General features: G+C 29.1%; 1 protein-coding gene across 2 annotated transcripts in view; it reads right to left on the bottom strand.

The window, feature by feature from the left end:
• Nucleotides 1-13,275, bottom strand: part of LOC143233658 (calcitonin gene-related peptide type 1 receptor-like) — a 75,453-nt gene extending 62,178 nt beyond the window's left edge. For both annotated transcript variants that reach the window (XM_076470124.1, XM_076470125.1), the window contains exon 1: nucleotides 13,204-13,275. In XM_076470124.1, the coding sequence (XP_076326239.1) occupies nucleotides 13,204-13,242 (39 nt within the window). In that variant the 5' untranslated portion in view covers nucleotides 13,243-13,275. The remainder of the gene's footprint in view (nucleotides 1-13,203) is intronic.
• Between the last annotated feature and the right edge of the window lie 2,192 nt (nucleotides 13,276-15,467).

The raw sequence follows: 15,467 nt of genomic DNA, 5'->3' as shown, positions 1-15,467 counted from the left end.
CTGATACAAGTAGTTACATTACAGCAGTGTTTATACACAATGTTGTTATACTAAAGTAATTATCTGATACAAGTAGTTACATTACAGCAGTGTTTATGCACGATGTTATTATACTAAAGTAATTATCTGATACAAGTAGTTACATTACAGCAGTGTTTATGCACGATGTTATTATACTAAAGTAATTATCTGATACAGGTAGTTACGTTACAACAGCGTTTATTGTTATACTAAAGTAATTATCTAATACAAGTAGTTACATTACAGCAGTGTTTATACACAATGTTGTTATACTAAAGTTATTATCTGATACAACTAGTTACATTACAGCAGTGTTTATACACGATATTGTTATACTAAAGTAATTATCTGATACAAGTAGTTACATTACAGCATGTTTATACACGATATTGTTATACTAAAGTAATTATCTGGTACAAGTAGTTACATTACAGCATGTTTATACACGATATCGTTATACTAAAGTAATTATCTGATACAAGTAGTTACATTACAGCATATTTATACATGATAATGTTATACTAAAGTAATTATCTGATACAAGTAGTTACGTTACAGCAGTGTTTATACACGATATTGTTATACTAAAGTAATTATCTGATACAAGTAGTTACATTACAGCATGCTTATACACGATATTGTTATACTAAAGTAATTGTCTGATACAAGTAGTTACATTACAGAATGTTTATACACGATATTGTTATACTAAAGTAATTATCTGATACAAGTAGTTACATTACAGCAAGTTTATACACGATATTGTTATACTAAAGTAATTATCTGATACAAGTAGTTACATTACAGCATGTTCATACACGATAATGTTATACTACAGTAATTATCTGATACAAGTAGTTACATTACAGCATGTTTATACACGATGTTGTTATACTAAAGTAATTATCTGATACAAGTAGTTACATTACAGCATGTTTATACACGATATGGTTATACTAAAGTAATTATCTGATACAAGTAGTTACATTACGGCATGTTTATACACGATATTGTTATACTAAAGTAATTATCTGATACAAGTAGTTACATTACAGCATGTTTATACACGATGTTGTTATACTAAAGTAATTATCTGATACAAGTAGTTACATTACAGCATGTTTATACACGATATTGTTATACTAAAGTAATTATCTGATACAAGTAGTTACATTACAGCATGTTTATACATGTTATCATTATACTAAAGTAATTATCAGGCACAAGTAGTTACATTACAGCATGTTTATAGACGATATTGTTATACCAAAGTAATTATCTGATACAAGTAGTTACATTACAGCAGTGTTTATACACAATGTTGTTATACTAAAGTAATTATCTGATACAAGTAGTTACATTACAGCAGTGTTTATACACGATATTGTTATACTAAAGTAATTATCTGATACAAGTAGTTACATTACAGCATGTTTATACACGATATGGTTGTACTAAAGTAATTATCTGACACAAGTAGTTACATTACAGCATGTTTATACACGATATTGTTATACTAAAGTAATTATCTGATACAAGTAGTTACATTACAGCATGTTTATACACGATATTGTTATACCAAAGTAATTATCTGATACAAGTAGTTACATTACAGCAGTGTTTATACACGATATTGTTATACTAAAGTAATTATCTGATACAAGTAGTTACATTACAGCATGTTTATACACGATATCGTTATACTAAAGTAATTATCTGATACAAGTAGTTACATTACAACATGTTTATACACGATAATGTTATACTAGAGTAATTATCTTTCAAGTAGTTACATTACAGCATGTTTATACACGATATTGTTATAATAAAGTAATTATCTGATACAAGTAGTTACATTACAGCATGTTTATACACGATATTGTTATACCAAAGTAATTATCTGATACAAGTAGTTACATTACAGCATGTTTATACACGATATTGTTATACCAAAGTAATTATCTGATACAAGTAGTTACATTACAGCAGTGTTTATACACAATGTTGTTATACTAAAGTAATTATATGATACAAGTAGTTACATTACAGCAGTGTTTATACACGATATTGTTATACTAAAGTAATTATCTGATACAAGTAGTTACATTACAGCAGTGTTTATACACGATATTGTTATACTAAAGTAATTATCTGATACAAGTTGTTACATTACAGCATGTTTATACACGATATTGTTATACTAAAGTAATTATCTGATACAAGTAGTTACATTACAGCATGTTTATACATAATATCGTTATACCAAAGTAATTATCTGATACAAGTAGTTACATTACAGCAGTGTTTATACACAATGTTGTTATACTAAAGTAATTATCTGATACAAGTAGTTACATTACAGCAGTGTTTATGCACGATGTTGTTATACTAAAGTAATTATCTGATACAAGTAGTTACATTACAGCAGTGTTTATGCACGATGTTATTATACTAAAGTAATTATCTGATACAAGTAGTTACGTTACAACAGCGTTTATTGTTATACTAAAGTAATTATCTAATAGAAGTAGTTACATTACAGCAGTGTTTATACACAATGTTGTTATACTAAAGTAATTATCTAATCCAAATCGTATCATTACAACAGCGTTTATACACAATATTTTTATACTAAAGTAATTATCTGATACAAGTAGTTACATTACAGCATGTTTATACACGATATTGTTATACTAAAGTAATTATCTGATACAAGTAGTTACATTACAGCATGTTTATACACAATATTGTTATACTAAAGTAATTATCTGATACAAGTAGTTACATTACAACAGCGTTTATACACGATATTGTTATACTAAAATAATTATCTGATACAAGTACTTACATTACAGCATGTTTATACACGATATTGTTATACTAAAGTAATTATCTGATACAATTAGTTACATTACAGCATGTTTATACATGATATCGTTATACTAAAGTAATTATCTGATACAAGTAGTTACATTACAGCATGTTTATACACGATATTGTTATACTGAAGTAATTATCTGATACAAGTAGTTACATTACAGCAGTGTTTATACACGATATTGTTATACTAAAGTAATTATCTGATACAAGTACTTACATTACAGCATGTTTATACACAATATTGTTATACTAAAATAATTATCTGATACAAGTAGTTACATTACAACAGCGTTTATTGTTATACTAAAGTAATTATCTGATACAAGTAGTTACATTACAGCAGTGTTTATACACGATGTTATTATACTAAAGTAATTATCTGATACAAGTAGTTACATTACAGCATGTTTATACACGATATCGTTATACTAAAGTAATTATCTGATACAAGTACTTACATTACAGCATGTTTATACACAATATTGTTATACTAAAATAATTATCTGATACAAGTAGTTACATTACAGCAGTGTTTATGCACGATGTTATTATACTAAAGTAATTATCTGATACAAGTAGTTACGTTACAACAGCGTTTATTGTTATACTAAAGTAATTATCTGATACAAGTAGTTACATTACAACATGTTTATACACGATAATGTTATACTAGAGTAATTATCTTTCAAGTAGTTACATTACAGCATGTTTATACACGATATTGTTATGATAAAGTAATTATCTGATACAAGTAGTTACATTACAGCATGTTTATACACGATATTGTTATACCAAAGTAATTATCTGATACAAGTAGTTACATTACAGCATGTTTATACACGATATTGTTATACCAAAGTAATTATCTGATACAAGTAGTTACATTACAGCAGTGTTTATACACAATGTTGTTATACTAAAGTAATTATCTGATACATGTAGTTACATTACAGCAGTTTTTATACACGATATTGTTATACTAAAGTAATTATCTGATACAAGTAGTTACATTACAGCAGTGTTTATACACGATATTGTTATACAAATGTAATTATCTGATACAAGTAGTTACATTACAGCATGTTTATACACGATATTGTTATACTAAAGTAATTATCTGATACAAGTAGTTACATTACAGCAAGTTTATACACGATATTGTTATACTAAAGTAATTATCTGATACAAGTAGTTACATTACAGCAGTGTTTATACACGATATCGTTATACTAAAGTAATAATCTGATACAAGTAGTTACATTACAGCATGTTCATACACGATAATGTTATACTACAGTAATTATCTGATACAAGTAGTTACATTACAGCATGTTTATACACGATGTTGTTATACTAAAGTAATTATCTGATACAAGTAGTTACATTACAGCATGTTTATACACGATATGGTTATACTAAAGTAATTATCTGATACAAGTAGTTACATTACGGCATGTTTATACACGATATTGTTATACTACAGTAATTATCTGATACAAGTAGTTACATTACAGCATGTTTATACACGATGTTGTTATACTAAAGTAATTATCTGATACAAGTAGTTACATTACAGCATGTTTATACACGATATTGTTATACTAAAGTAATTATCTGATACAAGTAGTTACATTACAGCATGTTTATACATGTTATCGTTATACTAAAGTAATTATCAGGCACAAGTAGTTACATTACAGCATGTTTATAGACGATATTGTTATACCAAAGTAATTATCTGATACAAGTAGTTACATTACAGCAGTGTTTATACACAATGTTGTTATACTAAAGTAATTATCTGATACAAGTAGTTACATTACAGCAGTGTTTATACACGATATTGTTATACTAAAGTAATTATCTGATACAAGTAGTTACATTACAGCATGTTTATACACGATATGGTTGTACTAAAGTAATTATCTGACACAAGTAGTTACATTACAGCATGTTTATACACGATATTGTTATACTAAAGTAATTATCTGATACAAGTAGTTACATTACAGCATGTTTATACACGATATTGTTATACCAAAGTAATTATCTGATACAAGTAGTTACATTACAGCAGTGTTTATACACGGTATTGTTATACTAAAGTAATTATCTGATACAAGTAGTTACATTACAGCATGTTTATACACGATATCGTTATACTAAAGTAATTATCTGATACAAGTAGTTACATTACAACATGTTTATACACGATAATGTTATACTAGAGTAATTATCTTTCAAGTAGTTACATTACAGCATGTTTATACACGATATTGTTATAATAAAGTAATTATCTGATACAAGTAGTTACATTACAGCATGTTTATACACGATATTGTTATACCAAAGTAATTATCTGATACAAGTAGTTACATTACAGCATGTTTATACACGATATTGTTATACCAAAGTAATTATCTGATACAAGTAGTTACATTACAGCAGTGTTTATACACAATGTTGTTATACTAAAGTAATTATATGATACATGTAGTTACATTACAGCAGTGTTTATACACGATATTGTTATACTAAAGTAATTATCTGATACAAGTAGTTACATTACAGCAGTGTTTATACACGATATTGTTATACTAAAGTAATTATCTGATACAAGTTGTTACATTACAGCATGTTTATACACGATATTGTTATACTAAAGTAATTATCTGATACAAGTAGTTACATTACAGCATGTTTATACACGATATTGTTATACTAAAGTAATTATCTGATACAAGTAGTTACATTACAGCATGTATATACATAATATCGTTATACCAAAGTAATTATCTGATACAAGTAGTTACATTACAGCAGTGTTTATACACAATGTTGTTATACTAAAGTAATTATCTGATACAAGTAGTTACATTACAGCAGTGTTTATGCACGATGTTATTATACTAAAGTAATTATCTGATACAAGTAGTTACATTACAGCAGTGTTTATGCACGATGTTATTATACTAAAGTAATTATCTGATACAAGTAGTTACGTTACAACAGCGTTTATTGTTATACTAAAGTAATTATCTAATACAAGTAGTTACATTACAGCAGTGTTTATACACAATGTTGTTATACTAAAGTAATTATCTAATCCAAATCGTATCATTACAACAGCGTTTATACACAATATTTTTATACTAAAGTAATTATCTGATACAAGTAGTTACATTACAGCATGTTTATACACGATATTGTTATACTAAAGTAATTATCTGATACAAGTAGTTACATTACAGCATGTTTATACACAATATTGTTATACTAAAGTAATTATCTGATACAAGTAGTTACATTACAACAGCGTTTATACACGATATTGTTATACTAAAATAATTATCTGATACAAGTACTTACATTACAGCATGTTTATACACGATATTGTTATACTAAAGTAATTATCTGATACAATTAGTTACATTACAGCATGTTTATACATGATATCGTTATACTAAAGTAATTATCTGATACAAGTAGTTACATTACAGCATGTTTATACACGATATTGTTATACTGAAGTAATTATCTGATACAAGTAGTTACATTACAGCAGTGTTTATACACGATATTGTTATACTAAAGTAATTATCTGATACAAGTACTTACATTACAGCATGTTTATACACAATATTGTTATACTAAAATAATTATCTGATACAAGTAGTTACATTACAACAGCGTTTATTGTTATACTAAAGTAATTATCTGATACAAGTAGTTACATTACAGCAGTGTTTATGCACGATGTTATTATACTAAAGTAATTATCTGATACAAGTAGTTACATTACAGCATGTTTATACACGATATCGTTATACTAAAGTAATTATCTGATACAAGTACTTACATTACAGCATGTTTATACACAATATTGTTATACTAAAATAATTATCTGATACAAGTAGTTACATTACAGCAGTGTTTATGCACGATGTTATTATACTAAAGTAATTATCTGATACAAGTAGTTACGTTACAACAGCGTTTATTGTTATACTAAAGTAATTATCTGATACAAGTAGTTACATTACAACATGTTTATACACGATAATGTTATACTAGAGTAATTATCTTTCAAGTAGTTACATTACAGCATGTTTATACACGATATTGTTATGATAAAGTAATTATCTGATACAAGTAGTTACATTACAGCATGTTTATACACGATATTGTTATACCAAAGTAATTATCTGATACAAGTAGTTACATTACAGCATGTTTATACACGATATTGTTATACCAAAGTAATTATCTGATACAAGTAGTTACATTACAGCAGTGTTTATACACAATGTTGTTATACTAAAGTAATTATCTGATACATGTAGTTACATTACAGCAGTTTTTATACACGATATTGTTATACTAAAGTAATTATCTGATACAAGTAGTTACATTACAGCAGTGTTTATACACGATATTGTTATACTAAAGTAATTATCTGATACAAGTTGTTACATTACAGCATGTTTATACACGATATTGTTATACTAAAGTAATTATCTGATACAAGTAGTTACATTACAGCATGTTTATACACGATATTGTTATACTAAAGTAATTATCTGATACAAGTAGTTACATTACAGCATGTATATACATAATATCGTTATACCAAAGTAATTATCTGATACAAGTAGTTACATTACAGCAGTGTTTATGCACGATGTTATTATACTAAAGTAATTATCTGATACAAGTAGTTACATTACAGCATGTTTATACACGATATCGTTATACTAAAGTAATTATCTGATACAAGTAGTTACATTACATCATGTTTATACACGATAATGTTATACTAGAGTAATTATCTGATACAAGTAGTTTCATTACAGCATGTTTATACACGATATTGTTATACTAAAGTAATTATCTGATACAAGTAGTTACATTACAGCATGTTTATACATGATATCGTTATACTAAAGTAATTTTCTGGTAAAATTAGTTACATTACATCATGTTTATACATGATATCGTTATTCTAAAGTAATTATCTGATACAAGTAGTTACATTACAGCATGTTTATACACGCTATTGTTATACTGAAGTAATTATCTGATACAAGTAGTTACATTACAGCAGTGTTTATACACTATATTGTTATACTAAAGTAATTATCTGATACAAGTACTTACATTACAGCATGTTTATACACGATATTGTTATACTAAAATAATTATCTGATACAAGTAGTTACATTACAGCAGTGTTTATGCACGATGTTATTATACTAAAGTAATTATCTGATACAAGTAGTTACGTTACAACAGCGTTTATTGTTATACTAAAGTAATTATCTAATACAAGTAGTTACATTACAGCAGTGTTTATACACAATGTTGTTATACTAAAGTAATTATCTAATCCAAATCGTATCATTACAACAGCGTTTATACACAATATTTTTATACTAAAGTAATTATCTGATACAAGTAGTTACATTACAGCATGTTTATACACGATATTGTTATACTAAAGTAATTATCTGATACAAGTAGTTACATTACAGCATGTTTATACACGATATTGTTATACTAAAGTAATTATCTGATACAAGTAGTTACATTACAACAGCGTTTATACACGATATTGTTATACTAAAATAATTATCTGATACAAATACTTACATTACAGCATGTTTATACACGATATTGTTATACTAAAGTAATTATCTGATACAAGTAGTTACATTAAAGCATGTTTATACACGATATTGTTATACTAAAGTAATTATCTGATACAATTAGTTACATTACAGCATGTTTATACATGATATCGTTATACTAAAGTAATTATCTGATACAAGTAGTTACATTACAGCATGTTTATACACGATATTGTTATACTGAAGTAATTATCTGATACAAGTAGTTACATTACAGCAGTGTTTATACACGATATTGTTATACTAAAGTAATTATCTGATACAAGTACTTACATTACAGCATGTTTATACACAATATTGTTATACTAAAATAATTATCTGATACAAGTAGTTACATTACAACAGCGTTTATTGTTATACTAAAGTAATTATCTAATACAAGTAGTTACATTACAGCAGTGTTTATGCACGATATCGTTATACTAAAGTAATTATCTGATACAAGTAGTTACATTACAGCAGTGTTTATGCACGATGTTATTATACTAAAGTAATTATCTGATACAAGTAGTTACATTACAGCAGTGTTTATACACGATATTGTTATACTAAAGTAATTATCTGATACAAGTAGTTACATTACAGCATGTTTATACACGATATTGTTATACTAAAGTAATTATCTGATACAAGTAGTTACATTACAGCAGTGTTTATACACGATATTGTTATACTAAAGTAATTATCTGATACAAGTAGTTACATTACAGCAGTGTTTATACACGATATTGTTATACTAAAGTAATTATCTGATACAAGTAGTTACATTACAGCATGTTTATACACGATATTGTTATACTAAAGTAATTATCTGATACAAGTAGTTACATTACAGCAGTGTTTATACACGATATTGTTATACTAAAGTAATTATCTGATACAAGTAGTTACATTACAGCATGTTTATACACGATATTGTTATACTAAAGTAATTATCTGATACAAGTAGTTACATTACAGCATGTTTATACACGATATTGTTATACTAAAGTAATTATCTGATACAAGTAGTTACATTAAAGCAGTGTTTATTCACGATATTGTTATACTAAAGTAATTTTCTGAAACAAAGCTGTTTTATTACTGCAGCATTCATTTGATGTTAAGATACACCGTTTACAACTGTTTGAATAGAATAATGGCTGTTTTTAAAATATTGGTACATAGTCGATTCGTCACAGTGTTAACGGACAGTATCATTTAATAACCCTGACATTGCACTGAGGACACTGAATTACACTAAAGTTTAATCATAACAACATTTAATTGTAATAATTGGTTTATTTTAATTATATTGTCATTACTCTTCTTAGTTATTGTACAATTATGTGAGCATTTATCTTTTAATATGTTTTTTCCCAGCACCATCTTTACCGTACTGCTTTCTGACTCTATAAGCAAACATTCATTTATTGTAGTGAAATATTTCGGTATTATGGTATTCTAAAAGTTACCATGTCGGAGCAGTTGAATAGACTATTATTGGTCACAAGACGATGTTATGAAGATAATATGAAAAGAAACAAACCGCTAGTGTTTATATGTTCAATAAATAAGACATACTAATGAGTTCTGGATTGAGTAAGTTACGTCGTTGGCAGTGAATACGGATAGAACACAGTGCGTTTGAAATACTGTTATCACACACTCTTTTATTCTTGAAAATTCCTGAGAGAATAGACAATGAATGTAGTATTAACATATATAATAGGCCTAATATTAATGTGTTATGGCAAATACAGTTCACTAAAGAATACTATATTCTTTCTTTATTGCTACTTTTCTTAACACCGTTATTTAAGAAGTTTAATATATCAATTTTTAACATTTTGAATTTTTCACTAAATTTTTCTAGGGATTATCGTTACTTTTGTACATAAATTTAATACTAACCTAAATCTCCTAAGCAGGGGAATTCGTGAGGTACTATTGGGATTACGGCCGAAAATACCATTAGCAACGAGAGATCCAACTGATATAACAAGGATTCTAATACTTATAAGAAAGTAAGAACAATACATTTAATTAGCAGTGCTCATTTCTATACAAGTTATGATATGAATGCCGTAAACTAGTAAAGCATCAAAAGCCATTAGGCCTAAAATTTGTGACAAAAATCTTGAAAACTGGATATATTTGTTTTTCCCATTCTTCTTAATTTGCCCATTTCAAATTAAAACTTTAGATTTATCTATTTTGTTTTTATTACAGGTTATTGTTTAAAAGGCTTTTCGTTCAATATCAAAACTCGTCAGAACAGAGATAGTGTTCTCCGAAAAGCTATTTCTTTATGGAGTATGACATTATAAAAGCTGACAAAGCATAAGAAACTAATAAGCCTAAAAGCTGTAATTATTAGCTTGATTTTTAGTTTTGGTCTATGTAGGTAGTTTGCTTCGATCAGAGATTGCTCGGTTATAGAATAAACATTACATCACCTTAAAGTTTTATTTTAGAAATAACAGTTTAATAAGTTTGGTGTACCTGTCAAGTATTATTTTCTACTGTTCGTATCTAAGTGATGACCGTATAAATTCTGAATGACCAAGTGAACTGTCCAGTTCAAAATTGGTAACTATGCAAATATTCAAAGTAAACAGTCGAGTCCTGAAACGTAAAGAGATATTTCTATTGTAACTAAATCTCTAACATCTGTAAATTGAATAAACACACGAACTCACTACTGTAGTTTAAGAACACAATGCATGTCGATGTAACCTAATCACACCTACACTCATCTCACGTCCATTGTAGAATATTAAAGAATAACGGCTCTAAGAAGTTGTTCCGACAAAGAAAAAGTTCCTTAAGTTTAAAAAACGAAATATTTCATCTTTAATACACTTCATAGTTAAACATGTATATATAATAAGATACATCTTTTGTTAGATTTAGAGCTACGAATATACTGTTAAAAGTTACACGGTATAAAATAGTATTTTGTAAAATACATACCCTGTTCCCTTCCTTCCCATCGATTTAATAAAATTTCTAAAAAAATCTTAATAAAACTTTAACTTTTAAGCCTTATATTACGAACTACCTCAACATGAGCCAAGACCAAAACTGATGAAATAAGAAATAGTCTATTTCAGGATTCAGAACTAACATATAATTTTATTTCTAAGAGTTTTTTCAGTACTATCTTGAACATTACAATTTATATATGGCCTACTGCTATCGATTTATCCCGAGATAAATGAATATATTTATTTAAGTTGTACAAATAACTATACATAAGAATGATATATTGGCGCATCATATATATATTTTCCTCTTCTTTAAGAAATGTTAAAATGTTTTGGTTGTCTAGTTTCATACTGTAATGGCATTAGCGTGTGGTCTGAAACGTTATAAGATTTCCTTGTTCTAGTTGCTCTGTTTCTTTGTTTTTCATAGGAAGTAAGGTCTATTCTGCCCGACAGGATATTTCAGTAGTATACAGCACTGAGATTAAAAAGGATTGATACCATAATATCCTTTAGTGGTCGATTATGACGTTTATTGGATGTAACGGCGGACTAATGCTGTAAGAGAATACGACGCAATGTTATCAACTGAACAGAGAAAACGAATTGGCGTATTAAATTCAAGTGCGTTTTTAGCCACTTTCCTCCACGAAGATTCTCCTTTGGTGTGCATAACTACGCACTCTATGTTCTCCGTTTACTAGTTGTAATAAATATTTTGATTCCGTTTACTATTTTAGAATACACAAAGTTGAATACGCGAAGAATAGAAAAAAAAAAGATAATTATTTTGTTACTTCTTAATATCTGAGCCTTTTTGATGTTTCAGTTTAAAAAATTTTCATTCACCATAAAACACTGATGGAAGATTTAAAGAGGGGTTCGTATTTTTTTGTTCATTTGCTTGTTTCACTGAGTTTACACTGTGAATTCTTAAGCTTTGAAACATAATTCCAAGTTGCATACGCTTGTTTCACTAAAGAAATGATTAGGTGTAAAACATTACCTGAAATGAATCTGAAATATTGATTGATTTTATATTTGAACACAAAGTTACACAATGTCCCCGTCCCACCAAAACATGCTAGCCCTTTCAGCCGTGGGGGCGTTATGAGGTGGCGATCAACCCCACTATTCTTTGGTAAAAGAGTACCTACAAAGTTAGTAATGGGTGGCGATGATTAGCTGCCTTCTCTTTAATCTCGTACTGCTAAATTAAGGACGGCTAGCGTAGACAGCTCTCGTGTAGCTTTGCGCCAAATTTGAAACAAACAAGCTACATAATGAGTTATCTATGCTGTGTCCACCACAAGTATTACACCTCTATTTTTAGCGCTAAAGTAAATGCTTTATATATATGATACGGTTTTAATTACATGTGAAACTGTCTTACAGCAGATCGTGTTTGTGAACCAGGAAACTCAACGACATGAATCGATACTTTACAGACATAGAAAGGTAACGTACTCGTTGAATTTGTGAAGCATTCAAAAAAGATTTTATAACTTTTGATATGAAATGAGGTAATAATGTAATAACGAAATAAAACGATTTCAGTAAATGTTATTATATACATTTTAAAATCCCTTTTCAGCTGTATTTTAAGAATCATTTAATTATCGAATCATCCTCAGAACTTCACCTACCTTGAGAAGAAAAGGCATCACTAAACGCACGTGCAACATGACGTCTCAGTCTTAAACTAGTCTACTTCAAACTACGATCAACAGTGCACTGGAGATCTTTGTGCGAACACCTGTGTAATATTCTGACAATTACCTCGAACAAGGCTTGCTAGATGGCGCTAACTTCTCTTAGTGAGGGAGATACAGTCTACGACCCCAAATAGTTGAAAATAATCAATTAGGACTATACAAATGGCAACAGGTAAAGATGAAGAAACTTAACAAGGTAATTTGTTAGAGCCCTAGTCTAAACACAAAAACTTACATATTTATTAACAACTGTCATCAGTTTATTTCTCTTTCGTAATAACACAACAGTCATTCGGAAATTTAATTGATACATCAACCTGACTTCCTCTGGTGGCTCAGTGGTAAACTGGAGGGATTATCATGTTAAATTTCAGGGTTCGACATGTAACTTGATTACAGCGACGATAAGCCATGGTGTAGCTTAACGCTCCTGTATGCAAACAATTTAACGTAACATTAGCTTTAACTGGTATAAGAAGGCTTTTCTTGAAGTTATAAAAAGACGGATTAGTTCACATAACAAAGTTTTATTTTGTCGTTGCGAAGAAAAAATAATACATTGTAACAGCATTAATAATACGTCAACAAAAAACAGATGGTTTTATTTGTTTGTTTCAGAATTTTATCACAGCAAATTATATACAGTCATCTCAACTCTAGAACTAAAAGACTATAAGATATTTTACAGTAACGGGCCATGAACCACAAATCATCGAATTCACAACACATTAACCAATAAGACACGTTCGACGTAATATGTCTGATTTGATTTGGTTTGTTTTGAATTTCACGCAAAGCTACTCGAGGGCTATCTGCGATAGCCTTCCCTAATTTAGCAGTGTAAGACTAGAAAGAGGGCAGCTAGTCATCACCACCCACAGCCAACTCTTGGGATACTCTTTTACCAACGAATAGTGAGATTTCCCGTCATATTAAAATGCCCCCACGGCTGATAGGGCGAGCATGTTTGGTGTGACAAGGATTCAAACCTGCGACCCTGAGATTACGAGTCGAGTGCCTTAACCACCTGGCCATGACAGGCCTTGATATGTCTAAACAAGTAATTTTATGTAGAACTGTGAAGTTTTGTGTTACTTGGTAAATATTAATATACAACTGCTAAGTTGACCAAGCTGCTAAGTAATAATGGTTTAATCGTCACTCATTTCACTTCACCTTCCTTCAATGTCTTGAGGGAAGACACGGGGAATGGTTTCTTATTCCTCTCCTCTGACGTCGTATTTTTAGCGTTTAGGAAAGACAGAGGGAATGGTCCCTGTTCCCCTCTTGTGTCGTCATCTTTTTATAGGACGCTAAGAACCTCTTCAGTCCACCATCTGCGTGATCGTCCATTTGCTTTCCACCTACTTATTTGTGTACTGACTCTGTGGCAGAGAACGTAAATGTTGACAAATTAGGTGTTCGACCCAACTGACTTGTTTTTCACCTTCTCTTGTACCTCATCGTTACATGTTTTGTCTCTGATGCTAACATCAAAACTAATTCGAGAGCATTTTTTTTCTTTACTTTGAAAACCTTCCTTTAATGTCTTGATGTAAATGCCCATATTTGGCACTATTGTTGACATGAAAAAGATGTGGTGGAGAATTCGTTTTGTTTCGAGGGATATTTGTTTGCGATGTGACAATGGTGTTAAGTGTACTGTTATCTGATTTGTTTTCATGCATCTGTTGTCGATTTCTGCATCTAAAATGCCTCCTTCTGAAGTAATGCTGTCGAGATATCAAAACTCGTTCAGTGTTTGATACTGAATCAACAAACAGACAAAACTTTTAAAATAATATTTACTTTATGTTTATGTCGAGTTAGAGAGTGAATCGCAAAGAAATCAAGAACACAAATGTTGTTAATTAAGTCATCAGGTACAACAAATTGCTAGCCATTAATTCATCTCGCTTGTTGACTTTTTCAAGCAGTCTGAGTTATTAGGTGTTCTTTTAGTACTAACAATCAAAACAACTGGGTTACTTATTATACTGAAAGGTCAACAACTTTTTTGACTTGAGAAACAGTAGATTTACTATGATTTCTTTTAGTGAAAAATTTTAACAAACAGTATAATAAACCCCGCCGACATTAACCCTACACAAGATAATTAATAATAAACCCAACCTATGTTAACCCTACAGAAGACGGTTAATAACAAAGCCATTCTATGTTAACCCTACGCAAGT

Source organism: Tachypleus tridentatus, chromosome 12 (genome assembly GCF_004210375.1).
Source record: "Tachypleus tridentatus isolate NWPU-2018 chromosome 12, ASM421037v1, whole genome shotgun sequence".
Taxonomy (NCBI): domain Eukaryota; kingdom Metazoa; phylum Arthropoda; class Merostomata; order Xiphosura; family Limulidae; genus Tachypleus; species Tachypleus tridentatus.
The sequence above is the reverse complement of the archived record's forward strand: the minus strand, read 5'-3'. Positions and strand labels throughout refer to the sequence as shown.